Source organism: Felis catus, chromosome B3 (genome assembly GCF_018350175.1).
Source record: "Felis catus isolate Fca126 chromosome B3, F.catus_Fca126_mat1.0, whole genome shotgun sequence".
Taxonomy (NCBI): Eukaryota; Metazoa; Chordata; class Mammalia; order Carnivora; family Felidae; genus Felis; species Felis catus.
This window is the reverse complement of record NC_058373.1, coordinates 70,209,240-70,230,961: the sequence shown is the minus strand read 5'-3', so window position 1 is coordinate 70,230,961 and position 21,722 is coordinate 70,209,240. Positions and strand designations below refer to the sequence as shown.

The 21,722-nt window shown below is 36.7% G+C and overlaps 2 protein-coding genes across 13 annotated transcripts in view; one reads left to right on the top strand and one right to left on the bottom strand.

The window, feature by feature from the left end:
- LOC109501168 (olfactory receptor 4F21-like) overlaps positions 1 to 21,722 on the top strand; it is an 83,855-nt gene that overhangs the window by 4,641 nt on the left and 57,492 nt on the right. For 8 of the 12 annotated variants that reach the window (XM_045059605.1, XM_045059608.1, XM_045059598.1 and 5 more), the window contains one exon: positions 2,162 to 2,210. The gene's annotated coding sequence lies outside the window, so the exon portion shown is untranslated. Of the gene's footprint in view, positions 1 to 2,161; positions 2,211 to 2,243; positions 2,418 to 21,722 lie in introns of all 12 variants that reach the window. The other 4 variants (XM_045059601.1, XM_045059595.1, XM_045059599.1 and 1 more) reach the window with 1 other exon arrangement.
- LOC111560844 (olfactory receptor 4F6-like) lies at positions 8,996 to 10,308 on the bottom strand. Its single transcript, XM_023255544.2, has one exon. It carries the CDS (start codon positions 10,306 to 10,308, stop codon positions 9,370 to 9,372), a length of 939 nt encoding a protein of 312 aa, XP_023111312.2. The 3' UTR covers positions 8,996 to 9,369.

The following is a 21,722-nucleotide window of genomic DNA, read 5'->3' as shown; positions in this document are numbered from 1 at the left end:
GTTTTTTCAACAAATAACACTTGAGTAACTGTACATCAACATGCAAAAAAAAAAAAAAAAAAGAATCTATACAGACCTTACACATTTCACAGAATTTGACTCAAAATAGATCACAGATCTGTGAATTGCAAAAAAATAAATCTCCTAGAGGATAACATAGGACAAAATCTAGATGACCTTTTATGTGGCAATTATCTTTTAGATACAACACCAAGGGCACAGTCCATGAAATACGTAACTGACAGTCTGGATTGCATGGAAATTTAGACCATTTCTCTGCCAAAGACAATGTCAAGGGAATGAGAAAACAAGACAGACTTGGAGAAAATATTTGCAAAAGATATATCTGAGAGAGGACTATTATCCAGTATATTCAAAGATTTCTTTAAACACAACAATAAGAAAACAATTTGATTAAAAAATAAGCAAAAGACCTGACCAAACATCTCACTAAAGAAATATACAGATGGTGAATAAGCATGTGAATGATGTTCAGCATAATGTATCATTAGAGAACTAAAAATGAAAACAAGATCCACAATAAACTTATTAGGCTTACTTACTACCTACACTGACAACATCAAGCACTGGCAAGCATATGGAGCAACAGGAACTCCAATCCTGATTGGGAATGGAAAGCAGTACAGACACTTTGGAAGACAATTTGGCAACTTCTTACAAAACTAAACAAACTCTTACCAAATTCAATCCAGCTGTGTTGGTTGCTATTTACCCAAATGCATTGGAACAAAACCCTGCATACTGAAGTTCACGGAGGTTTTTTTCAAAATTTCCCAAACTTGGAATCAACCAAGATCTGCCTCATACAGTGAATGGATATATAAACTGTATTATATCCAGACAATTATATATTACTCAGTGCTAAAAGTAAATAAACTATCCAGCCACAAAAAGACAAAGAACTTACATGCATATTACTAAATGAAAAAAGCCAATGTGAAAAGGGTATATTTTGTATGATTCCAAGTATATGCCATTCTGGAAGATGCAAAACTATGGAATCAGTAAAATTTGTAGTTTCCAGGGGTTAGGAAAGAGGGAAAAGTAAGTAAGCAGAGCACAGATGATTTCAGGCAGGTAAAACTATTCTGTATGATACTACAATGGTCAATACATGTCATTATACATTTTTCAAAACCTACAGAATGTACAACACCAAAAGTGAACCCTAATGTAAACTATGGACTTTGAGCGATAGTGATATGTCAGTGTTGATTTACTAATTGTAAGGAATGTTCCACTGTAATATCAAATGTTGACTGTGGAGGTGGTTGTGTATGTGGGAGTACAGGAGGTATATGGGAAATCTGTACATCCCACTCAATCTTGCTGTAAATCTTAAACTACTTTAAAGAAAAAGTCCATTTAAAATTTTAAATAAAAGGATGAGATATATATTTACCATATGAACACAAATCAAAAGAAATCATCAGTGGCTATTTTAGTATCAAAGTATATTTCAGGCAAAGAATATTACCAGGGATAAAGAAAGTTATTTCATACTAAGAAAGAAATCAATTAATCAGGAGGTAGTAACAATTTTAATTACTTATGTCCCAAATTACAGAGTTTTAAAATATATGCAACAAAAACTGATAGAGCTGCAAGGGGAAATAATTTTTAAAAATATAATCAGATAATTGGAAGGGGAGGTCATCGAGAGGACATGACCACCAGTTGATCCATGAGTTAGAACTGGGCAATGGGAGGCTTCCCCCACCTCCCCTGTACTTGGAATGTGCATTCCACGTACCTTCCTCCCTCCCAGAAGCTGCCCCAAGGATACAGCCTTGAGAGAGTGATGTGGTGTTGAGACTGTCTGGACTCTATACATGGCTGAATCCACTTAAGGCCGCTATATTAACTTTAAGATTGGGCAGGTGGGTACAGAGAGCTTCTCATCATGAGGTCACCTATGATGTCGGTTATGTATCATACCAGTCAGGATATGACTCCTCTGGCAACTGGAAGTAAAACCTTAATTGAATTTGATGATATAAATCTACTTAGAGATTAATATTGCAAAAGACATGTCCTGAGTACTTATATGTTAAATGAAAAATACTTTAAAACTTCACTAATGTTTAACGCATAGCTGCTTAAAGTGTAATTTGTCTTGTCTCCTTGTTCTGATTTCTAGAATATGAAAAAGTTTTTCTTGACAAAGAAGTCCCCAAGAGATGTCCAATGTAAGTTATTTTCATGATTCTTGTTCTTCCCAGAATACAGAATAGGAGAATTTCACCCAAAGGATTCCTTCTAGTGGTGAATATGTGTCAGCCTGAGGGAAAGTACTTCTACAGATACTGTCTCCACCCAACTGCGGATGTTGTCTCAAGCATAAATCAGAAGAGAAGAGGAAATAGCAATCTGGTCTTAGAGAAAATTTGTGTTTAGTAAGTTATCTCATGTTCTCTGTAACTCTCTTCTTAAAGTAATTTTTAGAATATCTGTATGTATCTGCATTACCCATGCCCACTTGCTTCGAGTTGAGTGTGGCTTGTTTAACTTCTGACCTTTAAAGAAGGTAATATAGTTTTTCTCCTCCCATCCTATTCCTATGGGAGCTTCTATGGTCTCTTTGACAAAGGTGTACATATCATCATCATGCAGAACCACAGAGAAGTTCTCAGGTCAGCTTTTGGAAGATCTCCATTCTTTGATGGCTACTGGATATTAGCAAATTCCAGCTATCTTGACTCAAGCGGCTTTTTCCATTTAAGAAGATAAAGTTTTTCACATCAGATAGAGTATTTTATCTTAAAACAACTTTTAACATAGAGATAGAAGTAAAAACGGATATATATCCGGTGAGAAATGATATAAAACTGAATTACTACAGAAACAAGATAAAACTCAGAACCTGAGAGAAAAGGAAAGCACCTTAAGCTAGCAGAAGGAACTTGGACTTTCTTCCTGAACACCTCACCAAGTGGGTATCTTAGGCAATGATTAAATTCACTGAGTCCAAGTCTCTCCTTGAAAAAACATAAATGATAAGATTCTCACAGTTTTAGAAAAATTATTATTTAAACAAATCTTAGTGGATGAACATTGAATCCAGAAGAGCATGGAAAATGTGTTGCTATATTTTAATACTCCTAAGAGAGTATCTCAATTTGTCTCCTTTCCCTGTTTTTTCAAGTTTACTATTCCCAAAGTTATTATGACACTTCTTGTGAAAATTCTCTGAATTACAGCTAAGAATTTCAAACATGCTTTAATAGAATGTGCTAATGCCTCTTGTAGAGATTCTTAAAATTGAATAACCCTTCTTGGATAAAGCCAGAAGTAAAAGGTGAAAAAGTTGCTAAGCTACTGTAAAGCAAGCAGCATGTCTGAAACTTCTTTTGCATCTGTATATCCTATAGCGTTGCTAAAAATACGCTTGTTAACTAGGAGAAAATGTAAGAGGTAGTTTTTTTTTTTTTTTTAAGATAGTACCATGGATTTTACTTAAATAACATAGTTGGCTGGTCACTAAGATTGCCTCCAATAAGCTTTGGACACTTTACCGCTTTATGTTGCATATTTTAATGAACAAAAGAGGGAAATAATTGGAAGTTTGTAAGAATGTTTACACTTTTTTTTAAATTTTTTTGATGTTTATTTTTGAGAGAGAGACAGAGTGTGGGCGGGGGGGAGGGGCAGAGAGAGAGGGAGACACAGACTCCCAAGCAGGCTCCAGGCTCCAAACTGTAGCACAGAGCCTGATGCAGGGCTTGAACCCACAAACCGTGAGATCATGACCCGAGCTGAAGCCAGATGCTTAACCAACTGAACCATCCAGGTGCCCCTACATGTTTTTTTTAATGTTTATTTATTTTTGAGAGAGAGCATGAGTGGGAGAAGGGCAAAGAGAGAGGGGATCAGAGGATCTGAAGAGGGCTCCATGCTGACAGCCCAAAGGGAGGCTCAAACTCATGAACCAACCAGGAGATCATGACCCGAGTCGTAGCTGGACACTTAACCAACTGAGCCACCCAGGTGCCCCTGCATGTTTAATTCTAAATGTTTCCACTTCTTCCTAAGTAATGCCCTAAATTTCACAAACTATATTGTTATTCTGCAAACTACAAAAGTAAATTTTGTGGCCAACTTCAGCAGGATCATATCTATATGTACAGAAGTAAGATATTTAAGAGCTGCCATAATGTTTTTCTGGTTCTCAGACTACAACCTGAAATCAACTTTTAAAAATCTGAGTTTGTCATTTCTTTCTAAAAGTATTCAGAAGAATCCACCACTCACCACACTCCTTAAAATCATCATTAGTAACAAAATGGTCAAGTACAATAGCCACTTACTTCAGTTAGCCTTCAATACAATCAACACAATTATTTGTAATGCCACTGCCTACTGGTAATGGGTCACTAGCATGCCATTTCCCACGGGCAAGGATCTCAGGCTGTGCTCATTCCCAAGGACAAGACCAAGCCAATTCCCAATCCTCATATTTAAGGAGCTGCTTCCTGGGACCAATTCTGTTACAAATTTAAAATTAGAACACACCAAAAAAAGACATACTTGTTCTTTTAATAAAAAAAATATCATTTAAAGATGGTTACCTAGGTATTGAAGAACTAAAAATAGACTTTTTAAAGCACTAAGGGATCATTTTAAAAGCAGCTGAAGGAAAAAAAAATACCAGCTTCAGGGCTGGAGGAATAAAGGGGAGAGTTTGGCATTATTAAAACTCAGAAGCTTAGAGGACCTCACACACTGGAAACTCACACCTATGAAAGGGGGTCAGTGTAGGAGTTTTGAGAAGCATAATTTCTCTAAACCAGTTTCTGTACAATAGCACTACATTCTCATACCATGTTAAGGATAAAATGCATAACTTACATAAAACACTTAACAGTGTCTTTCACAAAGTAAACATACATACTATGAAAGCTCCCAAAGGCCATCCATTTATTGTTAGGATAAAGTTCAAACTGTGATGTTTTTCAACACCTAAAGGCCCTGCATAATGTGGTTTCTGTCTGCTGACACACCTCAAAACCACGCTCCTCATTATCATCTCAGCTTCTCCAGGCCATGAATGGAAAACAAAACAAAAACCACAGATGATACAATCCTAGAAATTCATAGTATATTTATTATTTGCTGTTTGTTTATTGTAGGCGATGGTTTCTTTACAAGGACACCCAAAGCACAATTAACAAAAGAAAAAATAGGTACACTGGACTTCATCCAAGCTAAAAATATTTGTGTCAAAGACTCCACTCAAGAAAGTGAAAATAAAACCTGCAGATGAGAGAATGTAGTTGTAAGACCCTCTGATGAGGGTCTTGTAGCCAGTGGAGTGGTGGCCCTCAAAGAGATAGGTCTATATGCTATATCACAACTCCTGAAACTGTTGATGTGACCTTCCTTGGGGAAAAAAAAAAGGTCTTTGCAAATGTAATAAGGGTCCTGAGATGACATTAATTTGGAGAACCTGGGCTGGCTCTAAATCTAATTAACAACTGTCCTAATAAAAGACAAAGCGGAAAAGACAAGAATACAGAGGATAAGACCATGTGAAGACGGAGGTAGAGGATGAACTCTTATAGTCACAAGCCAAGGAACATCTGGAGCAACCAGAGCTGGAAGTGGCAAGGAAGGATTCTTCCCTGGAGCCTTGGAGGAAACACAGCCCTGCCAACAGATTGATTTCAGATTTCTAGCCTCCAAAATTGCAGAGACCAAATTTCTGTTTTAAACCACCAAGACTGTTAATTTGTTATGACAGCCCTAGAAAGCTAATACAGGTCTAAATATAAAGAACTCTTAAAACTCAATAATAAAAACACAAACGACAAAACTAATTTGGACGTAAATTAAAAAAAAAAAGAAGCTTGGGAAATAAATGTATCACAAGGGAAAAAAAACACAAACGACAAAAGATATGAGATGACATTTCTCTCAAGAAAATGAACAAGTAGCTAACCAGGAACCACATGAAAAGGTGCTCAACACCTAGAGGAATGCAAATCAAAACCACAACGTGATCCTACTTCATATGCATTAGATTGGCCATAATAAAAAATAATAAAATAAAATAACAAGTGTTGCTGAGGATATGGGGAAATTAGGATGTTCATACACTGCTGATGTGATTGTGAAATGGTGCAGCCACTGTGGAAAAGTTTAACAGTTCTTCAAAATGCTAAACATAAAGTTACTATATGACAGCAATTCCACTCAAAATAATTGAAAACAGGTGTTCAAACAAGCAAACAAAAAAATAGCACAAATGTTTGTAGAACAGTACTCACAATAGCCAAAGGTAGAGACAATCCAAATATTTGTCAACATATGAGTGGAAAAGCAAAGTGTGGTATGGTCATACAATGGAATATTATTCAGCCATTGAAATGAATGAAATTCTGATACATGCTACAATATAGATGAACCTTCAGAACATTATGCCCAGTGAAAGAAGCCAGACACACACACAAACACACAAAATTCCATTTATATGAAATGTCCAAAATAGTCATATCCATAGAGACAAAAAGTGGTTTCATGGTTGCCGGGAAATGCGATGAGAAGGGAATTGGGACTGACTACTAACTGGTATGGGGTTTATTTTGGGTGATGAACATGTTTTAGGAAATGAAAAATAGGAAGTGTTGCATTGGCCAAAAGTTATAAAAGGTCAGGAATGTAAATTCACTCACCACAAATTAATTTCCTCTATTCATGGATGTTCACATGAAAGAAAAAAAACTGAAATACAGTATGTTAGAAATGTTGAAAGAAAATCTCAATTGGTTTCCAAATGTGGGCAATTGGAAACAATCTTCATTACCAGGAACAAGCTGCTTTTAAGAATTCATTCATTCCATCCCTGACCACCTACTGAAAATACCCAATAAACACCAGATACTGTGTCAAGTTCTGGCATAAAACTTTCACCTGTCTTCAGGAAGTATACTCCTTCGTGAAGGAACTAGACATTAAATAACCATTCACTGGTGTATCCAGTTACATGTTACATGTACACCTGAAAAGTGTATTCATTATAATTAGGTTAAAAAATCTGATATATATCCACAGACCCAAAACATCTAGCTTAGTGTGATCATATTTCTGATAATTTTAATTTTCAATTATTGTATTTCCCACTTGACCTGTCTTAGATTGAACACTGTTTATCAACGACTGTCAATAAATCTGTCCTATTTTGTTGTTTTGCTATACATCCAACATTGTACAAAATGTTACTTTCTTAACATCATTTTTCTTTAATACTGATAGATTTGAAGGATGGACTAACTATACCTTAAGGGCAACTATACATTGCCGCCAACCTGATTTTCTGTCCTATTTAGGTTACTTCAGTTACTTTGAAAGGAGGCTCAGAAGATACAATACTTTAAATAGCAATAATTTTATTAGTATACATCTTGAAATTGACCATATTGGATCAGATTTCCCAACATGACTATAAGGTATTTCATTATACAGATTCCGGTCTTTTATTTCTGACACATTAATAACAGTATGAAATGTTAATTCTATTATATTGTCTCGTTTTCAAATTATACAAACATTGAATATCATTTGCCTACTTCTATATAACTTTCTGTCTGAAAATTTTTTACTTTTGTCTTTAACTGGGTTTTATTTTCTTGGTTCTTTTCATCTTTGTTTCCTGTATCCTTCATTGTAATTTTGGCCATTCTGGTCTCTTTTGAGTACCTAGTAGTTTATTTCTCATTTCTGAAATGATTTTGTCTTGCTCAAATTTTGTTCTGAGTATAAGTTGGCTCTTATTTTTTATTTCCAAATTATTCATTTTCAGTTAGAGATTTTGAATTTCTGATCCAAATGTTCTTATATATCTTGTGTTACAGGTTTAATGACATTTCATTTATGATAGAATATTATCATAAAATTTTTCTCTGTTTTGTGGCTAGAATCAGTATCAGCTTATGCCCAGATTCCAAAAGAAATAAATTTTAACAGAAAATTAAGTTGACATTTGAGGCTGCCTCATAAATACATACATACCCCTCATGAAAATTTCTAAATGAGGAATTTTGCTTAAAAAGACTTAAGATGTGTAGCCTCAGAAGGAATGTTTATCTTAACAGTAGAAGATATTATATTGCCATTTTTATTTTCAGACATAAAAGGAGGAGACATTATGAAAGATATTTCATTAGGCACAATTCTAGGTTACAAATAAGAAATACAATATGAAATACACAAGGAAGCAAATTCCATCTCAATATCAGTATAAAGTGTCAGGGGTGCCTGGGTGGCTCAGTCAATTAAGCATCCCACTCTTGATTTCCACTAAGGTCAGGATCTCATTATCTGCAGGATCAGGCTCTGTGCTAACAATGCGGAGCCTGCTTGGGATTCTGTCTCTCCCTCCCTCTCTGCTCCTCCTTCTCTCTCTTTCAAATAAATAAACTTTAAAAACAAAATGAAACAATAAAATTTCAACACGTAAGCATTTTCAAAAGGCATCGTTTTGCTTCGTGGGGTGGTGAACTGTCAGGCCTGTAAGTCTAAAGAGCACAGGCTTAATGCTTGAGCGTGGAGTGGTATTCAGTATTGCATTGTATCCATGCTACATAAAAGATATGTGGCAATACTACATAGGAGTTCCTTGTCTTTAACATTTTCTAAACCCCATCCTAGTTCTATTCTCTTTAATATATGTTATTTCTTAATTCACATCTTTCTAACACAAGTACACATTTAAAGGGAATAGTTAAAAGCAGAGTTGAGAGGAAGAAGTTATAACTTTGCCCACTTGGAAACCAGATCTTAACATGATCTCAAATACTAAGAGCTATTTGACTGGTTTTTGTTGTTGTTGTTTTTTGCCCACTTTGTTGTTTTCTGCTTATGTGAATATCAGACAATATATAATCTATGACAAAAATTATATTCATGTAATGGAGTATATCTGTTAACATAAGTATCAAAGAAAAGAAAAAAGTAGCAGCACACCTGAACCAACTTAAATGCTTTGTTCACCCCAAAAAAAAAAAAAAAGTTGTAAGAATCAATCATTCTGTCTACATGAGAATATATTCCAATCCAGTAACACAGAAAACTTTGTTTACACCATTGCTCTGCAAATACAGCACGGTGACTTCAAATTCATGAGCCCCACAAAATGCAGGTTTTCAGTATTTTAAAATTTTAAAATAGGCAAAATGGTCTTAGATAAATAAATATGCATATAATCACACCACTGACCATTAACATGGAATAAACTATCTGAGATTTTTGTTCTACTGAAAAATAAATTGTCTTAAGATAGTATATAACCCTTCAACACTTATCCACACAGTATTGCTTGCAGAAGGCACCACTTGTTTCCCCATGAGTTATTTAGGAGATTATTCTCAAACTCAGGAATTGACTACTCAGTCTTTTCATTGCCATCTTCATGTCCTTGTTCCTCAACGTGTAGATAATGGGGTTCAGAATGGGTGTGATCATAAAGTCCAAAATGGCAAGAAACTTATCCACTGGCACTGTGGGAAATGGCCACATGTAAATAAAGATGCACGGTCCAAAGAACAAAACCACCACAGTGATGTGAGCTGACAGAGTAGAAAAGGCTTTAGACAAACCACCTGAGGAACGTTTCCATACAGTGACCAGGATGAAGATATAGGAGATGAGCAATAAGAAGAAGGTGCCCATGGAAATGAACCCACTGTTGGCAGTAACCATGAATTCCATTCTATAGGTGTCAGTGCAGGCAAGTTTGATAAACCAAGGAAGGTCACAGTAAAAGCTATCTATCTCATTAGGACCGCAAAAAGGCAAATGGACAACAAAAGCTACCTGGACCACTGCATGAATGAGGCCAATAACCCAAGCACCGGCCAGAAGCAAAATGCACATCTGTGGGCTCATGATAATCAGGTAGTGGAGGGGCTTGCATATGGCCACATATCTGTCCAAGGCCATGGCGATGAGCAGGACCATCTCGGATCCACCCAGGACATGAAGGGCAAATATCTGGATGACACAGCCCTGAAAGGATATGGTTTTGTACCCAGAGTATAGGTTATGAATCATCTTAGGAACTGTTAAGGTAGAAAGGCACAAATCAATAAATGAGAGATTGGCTAAAAGGAAGTACATGGGGGAATGTAAGTATGGGTCAAAAGTCACTGCAAACACAACCAAAAGGTTTCCCAGAACAATTGTTACATAAAACACTGCAGAGAAAGCAAGGAGAAAATGCTGCACTGGTCTATAGGTAGAAAGTCCCAGCAACACAAATTGAGACACTTCAGAGTAATTTGTTTCAAACATTGGCTTTACCTGGTGATACCTAAAAGGGCAAAAACAAAACAATAAATAAAGAATTTACCAAAAATTATTATTTTAAAACATATTTAAGCTTTCATTAAATCTGGTTTTAAGAAGAAATCTTTAGTACAGGCAATAGGTGTTTTTAAAATATCATGTTAGACTAGGAAGATGGCGGCATAGGAGGACGCTGGGCTCAGCGCGTCCTGCTGATCACTTAGATTCCACCTACACTTGCCTAAATAACCCAGAAAACCGCCAGATATTAGCAGAATGGAGTCTCCGGAGCCAAGCGCAGACTAGAGGCCCACAGAAGAGGGTAGGAAGGGCGGCGAGGCAGTGCGTGCTCCAGGGACTGGTGGGAGGGAGCGGGGATGGAGGGGCAGCCAGCCATCCAAGCAGAGTCCCCGAGTCTGGCTTGCAAAAGCAGAGGGGCCGGACAGAGTGTGTTCCCATAGCAAGCGTGTCTTAGCATCTGGGAGGTCATAAGTTAACAGCTCTGCTCGGAAAGCGGAAAGGCTGAGGGACAAAGGGAGGGAGAGTTGCTGAGCCCCCAGGGGACAGAGCTCAGCTTGGCAGGGAACAAAGGCACTCTCCAGAGCCATCTCCCTCGCCCATCCCTCAGCCAAAATCCCAAAGGGAACCAGTTCCTGCCAGGGAACTTGCTTGATCCGCTCAAACACCCAACACTGTGCTTCTGTGGAGCCACCCCTCCGGCAGCAGGTCTGACTCCCTTCCGCTGCCACAGGGCCCTCCTGAAGTGGATCACCTAAGGAGAAGCGAGCTAAGCCTGCCCCTCCTGCCCCCGTGCACCTTGCCTACCCACCCCGGCTAATACGCCAGAACCCCAGCACCACAAGCCTGGCAGTGTGCAAGTAGCCCAGATGGGCCACGCCACCCCACAGTGAATCCTGCCCCTAGGAGAGGGGAAGAGAAGGCACACACCAGTCTGACTGTGGCCCCAGCGGTGGGCTGGGGCAGACATCAGGTCTGACTGCGGCCCCGCCCACCAACTCCAGTTATACACCACAGCACAGGGGAAGTGCCGTGGAGGTCCACACCACTTCAGGGACTATCCAAAATGACCAAACGGAAGAATTCCCCTCAAAAGAATCTCCAGGAAATAACAACAGCTAATGAACTGATCAAAAAGGATATAAATAATATAACAGAAAGTGAATTTGGAATAATAGTCATAAAATTAATCACTGGGCTTGAAAACAGTATAGAGGACAGCAGAGAATCCCTTGCTACAGAGATCAAGGGACTAAGGAACAGTCACGAGGAGCTGAAAAACGCTTTAAACGACATGCAAAATAAAATGAAAATGATGACAGCTCGGATTGAAGAGGCAGAGGAGAGAATAGGTGAATTAGAAGATAAAATTATGGAAAAACAGGAAGCTGAGAAAAAGAGAGATAAAAAAATCCAGGAGTATGAGGGGAAAATTAGAGAACTAAGTGATACACTAAAAAGAAATAATATATGCATAATTGGTATCCAGAGGATGAAGAGAGAGGGAAAGGTGCTGAAGGTGTACTTGAAGAAATAATAACTGAGAACTTCCCTGAACTGGGGAAGGAAAAAGGCATCGAAATCCAAGAGGCACAGAGAACTCCCTTCAGACATAACTTGAATCAATCTTCTGCACAACATATCATAGTGAAACTGGCAAAATACAAGGATAAAGAGAAAATTCTGAAAGCAGCTAGGGGTAGACGTGCCCTAACATATAAAAGGAGACCTTTAAGACTCATGACAGATCTCTCTACTGAAACTTGGCAGGCCAGAAAGGCATGGCAGGAGATCTTCAATATGATGAACAGAAAAGATATGCAGCCGAGAATCCTTTATCCAGCAAGTCTGTCATTTAGAATAGAAGGAGAGATAAAGGTCTTCCCAAATAAACAAAAACTGAAGGAATTCGTCACCACTAAACCAGCCCTACAAGAGATCCTAAGGGGAATCCTGTGAGACAAAGTACCAGAGACATTGCTACAAGCATAAAACAGATATCACGATGACTCTAAACCTGCATCTTTCTATAATAACACTGAATGTAAATGGACTAAATGCGCCAACCAAAAGACATAGGGTATCAGAATGGATAAAAAAAACAAGACCTATCTATTTGCTGCCTACAAGAGACTCATTTTAGACCTGAGGACACCTTTAGATTGAGAGTGAGGGGATGGAGAACTATTTATCATGCTACTGGAAGCCAAAAGAAAGCTGGAGTAGCCATACTTATATCAGACAAACTAGACTTTAAGTTAAAGGCTGTAACAAGAGATGAAGAAAGGCATCATATAATAATTACAGGGTCTATCCACCAGGAAGAGCTAACAGTTATAAATGTCTATGCGCCGAATACGGGAGCCTCCAAATATATAAAACAATTACTCGTAAACATAAGCAACCTTATTGATAAGAATGTGGTCATTGCAGGGGACTTTAACACTCCACTTACAGAAATGGGTAGATCATCTAGACACACAGTCAATAAAGAAACAAGGGCCCTGAATGATACATTGGATCAGATGGACTTGACAGATATATTTAGAACTCTGCATCCCAAAGCAACAGAATATACTTCCTTCTCGAGTGCACATGGAACATTCTCCAAGATAGATCATATACTGGGTCACAAAACAGCCCTTCATAAGTATACAAGAATTGAAATTATACCATGCATACTTTCAGACCACAATGCTATGAAGCTTGAAATCAACCACAGGAAAAAGTCTGGAAAACCTCCAAAAGCATGGAGGTTAAAGAACACCCTACTAACGAATGAGTGGGTCAACCAGGCAATTAGAGAAGAAATAAAAAAACATATTGAAACAAACAAAAATGAAAATACAACAATCCAAATGCTTTGGGATGCAGCGAAGGCAGTCCTGAGAGGAAAATACATTGCAATCCAGGCCTATCTCAAGACACAAGAAAAATCCCAAATACAAAATCTAACAGCACACCTAAAGGAACTAGAAGCAGAACAGCAAAGGCAGCCTAAACCCAGCAGAAGAAGAGAAATAATAAAGATCAGAGCAGAAATAAACAAAATAGAATCTAAAAAAACTGTAGAGCAGATCAACGAAACCAAGAGTTGGTTTTTTGAAAAACTAAACAAAATTGACAAACCTCTAGCCAGGCTTCTCAAAAAGAAAAGGGAGACGACCCAAATAGATAAAATCATGAATGAAAATGGAATGATTACAACCAATCCCTCAGAGATACAAACAATTATCAGGGAATACTATGAAAAATTATATGCCAACAAATTGGACAACCTGGAAGAAATGGACAAATTCCTAAACACCCACACTCTTCCAAAACTCAATCAGGAGGAAATAGAAAGCTTGAACAGACCCATAACCAGAGAAGAAATTGAATCAGTTATCAAAAATCTCCCAACAAATAAGAGTCCAGGACCAGATGGCTTCCCAGGGGAGTTCTACCGGACGTTTAAAGCAGAAATAATACCTATCCTTCTCAAGCTATTCCAAGAAATAGAAAGGGAAGGAAAACTTCCAGACTCATTCTATGAAGCCAGTATTACTTTGATTCCCAAACCAGAGAGAGACCCAGTAAAAAAAGAGAACTACAGGCCAATATCCCTGATAAATATGGATGTAAAAATTCTCAAGAAGATACTAGCAAATCGAATTCAACAGCATATAAAAAGAATTATTCACCATGATCAAGTGGGATTCATTCCTGGGATGCAGGGCTGGTTCAACATTCGCAAAACAATCAACGTGATACATGACATTAATAAAAGAAAAGATCAGAACCATATGATCCTGTCAATTGATGCAGAAAAGGTCTTTGACAAAATTCAGCACCCTTTCTTAATAAAAACCCTTGAGAAGTCGGGATAGAAGGAACATACTTAACATCATAAAAGCCATTTATGAAAAGCCCACAGCTAACATCATCCTCAATGGGGAAAAACTGAGAGCTTTTTCTCTGAGATCAGGAACACGACAGGGATGCCCACTCTCACCGCTGCTGTTTAACATAGTGTTGGGAGTTCTAGCATCAGCAATAGACAACAAAAGGAAATCAAAGGCATCAAAATTGGCAAAGATAAAGTCAAGCTTTCACTTTTTGCAGATGACATGATACTATACATGGAAAATCCGATAGATTCCACCAAAAGTCTGCTAGAACTGATACATGAATTCAGCAAAGTTGCAGGCTACAAAATCAATGTACAGAAGTCAGTTGCAATCTTATACACTAACAATGAAGCAACAGAAAGACAAATAAAGAAACTGATCCCATTCACAATTGCACCAAGAAGCATAAAATACCTAGGAATAAATCTAATCAAAGATGTAAAGGATCTGTATGATGAAAACTATAGAAAGCTTACGAAGGATATTGAAGAAGATATAAAAAAATGGAAAGACATTCCCTGCTCATGGATTGGAAGAATAAATATTGTCAAAATGTCAATACTACCCAAAGCTATCTACACATTCAATGCAATCCGAATCAAAATTGCACCAGCATTCTTCTCGAAACTAGAACAAGCAATCCTAAAATTCATATGGAACCACAAAAGGCCCCGAATAGCCAAAGTAATTTTGAAGAAGACCAAAGCAGGAGGCATCACAATCCCAGACTAGCCTCTACTACAAGGCTGTAATCATCAAGACAGCATGGTACTGGCACAAAAACAGACACATAGACCAATGGAATAGAATAGAAACCCCAGAACTAGACCCACAAACCTATGGCCAACTAATCTTTGACAACGTAGGAAAGAACATCCAATGGAAAAAAAGACAGTCTCTTTAACAAATGGTGCTGGGAGAAACAGCAACATGCAGAAGGTTGAAACTAGACCACTTTCTGACACCATTTACAAAAATAAACCCAAAATGGATAAAGGACCTGAATGTGAGACAGGAAACCATCAAAACCTTAGAGGAGAAAGCAGGAAAAGACCTCTCTGACCTCAGCCGTAGCAATCTCTTACTCGACACATCCCCAAAGGCAAGGGAATTAAAAGCAAAAGTGAATTACTGGGACCTTATGAAGATAAAAAGCTTCTGCACAGCAAAGGAAACAACCAACAAAACTAAAAGGCAACCAACGGAATGGGAAAAGATATTTGCAAATGACATATCAGACAAAGGGCTAATATCCAAAATCTATAAAGAGCTCACCAAACTCCACACCCAAAAAACAAATAACCCAGTGAAGAAATGGGCAGAAAACATGAATAGACACTTCTCTAAAGAAGACATCCAGATGGCCAACAGGCACATGAAAAGATGCTCAACGTGGCTCCTTATCAGGGAAATACAAATCAAAACCACACTCAGATATCACCTCACTCCAGTCAGAGTGGCCAAAATGAACAAATCAGGAGACTATAGATGCTGGCGAGGATGTGGAGAAATGGGAACCCTCTTGCACTGTTGGTGGGAATGCAAATTGGTGCAGCCACTCTGGAAATCAGTGTGGAGGTTCCTCAGAAATTAAAAATAGACCTACCCTATGACCCAGCAGTAGCACTGCTAGGAATTTACCCAAGGGATACAGGAGTACTGATGCATAGGGGCACTTGTACCCCCAATGTTTATACCAGCACTCTCAACAATAGCCAAATTATGGAAAGAGCCTAAATGTCCATCAACTGATGAATGGATAAAGAAATTGTGGTTTATATACACAATGGAGTACTACAGGGCAATGAGAAAGAACCAAATATGGCCCTTTGTAGCAACGTGGATGGAACTGGAGAGTGTGATGCTAAGTGAAATAAGCCATACAGAGAAAGACAGATACCATATGTGTTCACTCTTGTGTGGATCCTGAGAAACTTGACAGAAACCCATGGGGGAGGGGAAGGAAAAAAAAAGAGGTTAGAGTGGGAGAGAGCTAAAGCATGAGAGACTCTTAAAAACTGAGAACAAACTGAGGGTTGATGGGGGGTGGGAGGGTGGGGAGGGTGGGTGATGGGTATTGGGGAGGACACCTTTTGGGATGAGCACTGGGTGTTGTATGGAAACCATTGTGACAATAAATTTCATATATTGAAAAAAATAATAAAAAATAAATGAATAAATAAATAAAATATGTTAATTTATCTGTTCCGCTAATATACACACATAGTATAACTAATATTCCTATTGAAAGCTACCATATGTCCAGTTTTGAGGTAAAACACTGACCCGGACTTTAGGAGGCTTACAGGGTAATGGTGGATCTAGACATTAAATAGCTTTAGAGACAGATAGAACACTCTTTTCCTTTAAAGAACAGAGTACCATAAGACAATGTGGCTCATCCAAGTGGTGATTGATCAGATTCTGCTTAACAGGGAGTTACTACTGAAAGTAGAGCCCACACTATGGAAACGCCAAGTGCAAAGATCATGAAACAGGAAGGTTAGCAGGACAAAGGGATAAACAATTGAGATCAGGCTGGAGTAACAGGCCAGATAGGATGAAAGTTTGTATCCATAAATTGAACTTTGCTTTATATCCTATGAGCAATATAGAATTATTAGGGATTTTAAGGAGTAGCTTGATATATTTCTGCTGTCAAACAGTCACAAGTCTTCAATGTAAGGAATTGAATGAAAGGCATAAAGTAAACTTAGACTACTGAAGAATCATATCAGTGTGGACAGGGTGAAGTATTCAACTAAGAAGATTGGAACAGCAGATGGAACTTGGATAAATGGAGATCTTTGCCTTTTAACATAAACATAAGGAAATTTTTAATTAATACTTAAATGTTAAGAAAAAACAAAAGAAATATATAAATACTAAAAACAAACATTAAGATGGAAAATTCATTCTTAACACCCTTCATTAACAAAACAAGGAGGAAATAGTTGACAGTAACCAAGACATTGTAATCAAAATCACATTATATGTCGATATACACAGATATAGAAGGACAGTATATATAGATATACACATAGGTATTTTTACATGAAGATAAAAGTGCTATAAAAATAAAAGTAAAAACACTGTGGAAAATAGATTTGTTTGTTTGTTTGTTTGTTTGTTTGTTTAGAGAGAGAGTATGTGCATGCGAGCAGGGTAAGGGGTAGAGGGAGACACAGAGAATCTTAAGGAGGCTCCACACTCAGTACAGAGCCCAACACAGGACCCTGTCCCGCTAGCCTGGGATCATGACCTGAGCTGAAATCAAGACTCAGACACTCAACTGACTGAGCTACCCAGGCACTCCCAGATGATTAATATTTATAATATGAAATTACCTCTTCCTAATACATTTCAAAAATGTAATATATCAATTTTAAAATGAGTAGAACATATGAAGACTATTGACAAAAGCAAAATGCCTATTAATCATAATCATGAAAAATAAAACACTCTTTAATCAGATAAATGTAACTAAGATTACACTAGAGTGCTATTTAGTTCTAACAAATTGTCTAAGTTTAAAAAAAATGATGATTGTCATGGATGAGGCTGTGAGGAATCAGACACACTCATACACTGATAATGGTAGTACAAACTAATACAATTCTCCAGCAGGTACATTCAAAATAGACACAAAAGGGCCAACAAATTAGACAAGCTAGAAGAAATGGATAAATTCCTAGAAACATACAACCTTTCAAAATGGAATCAGGAAGAAATAGAAAATCTGAATAGACCAATTACTAGTAATGAAACTGATTTGGGGCAGGGGCCAGGGGGGACTCTCAACAAACAAACGTCCAGGACCAGAGGATTTACAGGTGAATTCTATCAAACAATTAAAGATTTAATCCCAATTTCTTTCAAACTATTTCAAAAAATATAAGAGGAAGGAAGGTTTCCAAATTCATTCTATTAGGCCAGCATTACCCCAATATCAAAACCAAAGACACTACTAAAAAGGAAAACTATAGGCCAATATTCCTTATGAATAGACATGCAAAAATACTCAATAAAATATTAGCAAACTGAGTTCAACAATGTATTAAAGGGATCATTCACCACAATCAAGTGGGATTTATGCCACAGAAGCAAGGATGGTTCTATATTCACAAGTAACTCAACATAATACATCATATTAACAAAATGAATTAAAACTATATAATCATATAAAAACAGACAGAAAAAGCATTTGACAAAATTGAACATCTGTTCCTGATAAAAACTCTCAACAATGTGGGTTTAGATAGAATATACCTCAACATAATAGAAGCCACATATGACAAACACACAGCTAACATCATATTCCATGATTTAAAAAAAAAAAAAACTGAAAGCTTTTCCTCTAGCAACAGGACCAAGACAAGGATGTCCCTTAGTGCTACCTTTATTCAACATAGCACTGGAAGTCATGGCCACAGCAGTCAGACAACAATAACAATAACAACAAAATTAAAGACATCCAAATTGATAAGAAAGAAGTAAAACTGTCACTATTTGCAGATAACATAATACTTTACATTGGCAATCCTCAAGACTCAAAAAAAAAAAAAAACTACTAGAACTGGTAAATCAATTCAGTAAGATAACAGGAAACAAAATTAATATACAGAAATCTGTTGCATTTGTATACACTAATAATGAAGTAACAAAGAGAAATTAAGACACAAACACTAGTTACAATTGCACCCAAAAGAAAAAATAGCTAAGAATAAATTTAACAAAGAAGATCAAAGAAGTGTGTTCTGAAAACTATAAGACATTGAAGAAAGATATTGAAAACAACATGCAGAAATGGAAAGATATACCATGTTCATGCACTGGAAGAATTAATATCACTAAAATGTCCATACTACCCAAAGGAACCTACAGATTTCAGGCAATGGCTATCAAAATACAAATAGCATTTTTCACAGATCTAAAACCAATAAACCTAATCTTTGTATGGAACACAAAAGACTCCAAATAGCCAAAACAATCTAGAGAAAAGGACAAAGTTGGAATTATCACAAGCCTTGATTTCAAGATATCCTACAAAGCTATCATTTATAATCAAATATTATGGAACTGGAACAAAAATAGACATGTTAGGTCAATGGAACATAATAAAGAGCCCAGAAATAACCCCATAATTATATGATCAATTTATCTCTGACAAAGGAGGTAATAAGGAAAAGGCAATCTTTTCGATAAGTGGTGTTGGGAAAACTGGACATCTACATACAAAAGAATGAAACTGGACCATTTTCTTACACTATACATAAAAATAAACCCAAAATGCATTAAAGACCTAAATGTGAGACCTGAAACTATAAAATTCCTAAAATAAAAGATAGGCAGTAATCTCTTGGACATTGGCCTTAGCAACATGCATATGGATATGTGTCCTCAGGCAAGGGAAATAAGAGCAAAAATGAACTATTGGGACTACATCAATCTAAAAGGCTTTGGCACAATGAAGGAAACCATCAACAAAACAAAAAAGGCAACCTAATGAATGGGAGAAGATATCTGTAAATAATATATCTGGCAAGCGGTTAATATCAAAAAATATCAAAGAACTTATAAAACTCATACCAAAAAAAACAAATAATTTTAAAAAATCGCCAAAGTACCCAAATAGACATTTTTCAAAAAAAGACCTACAAATGACCAAAAGACAAGTAAAAAGATGCTCACTCACTAATCGTCAGGGAAGTGCAAATCAAAATTAGAGATATCAGCTCACACCTGTTGGAATAGCTAGAATCAAAACAACAAGAAATAACAAGTTTGGGCAAGGATGTGGAGAAAAAAGAACCCTCCCTATGTATTATTGGTGAGAGTGTAAACTGGCATACCCACTGTGGAAAACAGTATGGGGTTTCCTCAAAAGATTAAAAACAGAAATACTAGATAATCCAACAATTCCAGTACTGCAATCTACCCAAAGAAAACAAAACCATCTATTCAAAAAGATATCTGCATTCCTAAGTTTATTGCAGTATTATTTACAAGATATGGAAGCAACCTAATACTAATATATATATATATATATATATATATATATATGTTAATATATATTACACACACACACACACACACACAATGGAATATTACCCAGACAAAATAGGGAATGAGATCTTTCCTTTTGTGATAACTTTGGTAGACCTAGAGAATGTTAAGTGAATACCAAATTATTTCGTTTATATATGAAATCCAAAAAGCAAGGCAAACAATAATAAAAAATACAGGAACACACTCATAAATATAGAGAAGAAACTGATGGGGGTGTCAGAATGGGCAAAGTAGGTGAAGGGTATTAAGAGATACTCTTCCTGGGGTACCTGGGTGGCTCAGTCAGTTAAGTGTCCAACTTCAGCTTAGGTCATGATCTCACAGCTCATGGGTTCAAGCCCTATGTTGGGCTCTGTGCTGACAGCTTGGAGCCTGGAACCTGCTTCACATTCTGTGTCTCCCTCTCTCTCTGGCCCTCCCCTGCTCATGCTCTGTCTCTCCCTCTCAAAACTAAATAAACATTTACAAATTTTAAAACAAAGAGGTACTCTTCCTATTATAAAATAAGTAGGTCACTAGAGAATATAGGCAATAATACTGTAATAATATTGTTCGGTGACAGACAGTAACTACACTTACCATGGTGAGTGCTGTGAAATGTATAGAATTGGTGAATTACTATACTCTACACCTGAAGCAAGTATAACATTGTATGTGAACTATACTTCAATAAAAAATAAACCAGAATTCTTTGACATGACAATAATAATACACACCAAAAAGTTTCAATTATCCTTCATTTATGACCAAGAATCTCACTTGAAGAAAATTTGCTTAATGCTACAATAGATTAGTTAAAAAATAAGCTATAGGGCTACATATATATTAGAACCATACTTATTAAAAAATATTAGAAATAACCTAAATGTCTACAATAGAGAATTAAATTATTAATGATAATTCCACCTGAGGAGCCATTCAAACATGTATAATGAAATAAAAGTCAGTAACATGAAAATATATGAATAATTTTCATTGAATAAAAAGAAATGGTTATCAAATAAGATGAATAGGAAATCCTAACCCCTAATCCATAACCTTGGGAGAGGTCTCTGAACAGCAGGATATTAGGCACATACCCTAACCCTAACCCTAGATCTGAGAGAAACAAATGAATAGGAAACCCATTTTTTAAACTTATATGTCCAGGAAAAAAAATAGAAATTCTTATCTTCTATGCTTATCAATAAATTGTTACTCTCTGGACTTCTGTGTATTTATTAGTTTGAAGCATATGGAATTGTTCTTTCTGTAGGTCCAAAGATGATTAAATTTTAATGTTATAAATTTCAATCTAATATATTAACTAATTTGTTTCTTACATAATTTTCTAAACTACCATTAAGCAACCAAACTAAATTATGGATGCTTATTTCATGCCTGAATTAAGTAACGTGGTTCCCCCAATGCACTGCCATCACCAATTTTCCCCCCAGCCCCACA

Bases quoted from the DNA above. Each gene is read 5' to 3' on its own strand.
- LOC111560844 (XM_023255544.2), bottom strand. From the start codon at position 10,308: ATGTTTGAAACAAATTACTCTGAAGTGTCTCAATTTGTGTTGCTGGGA.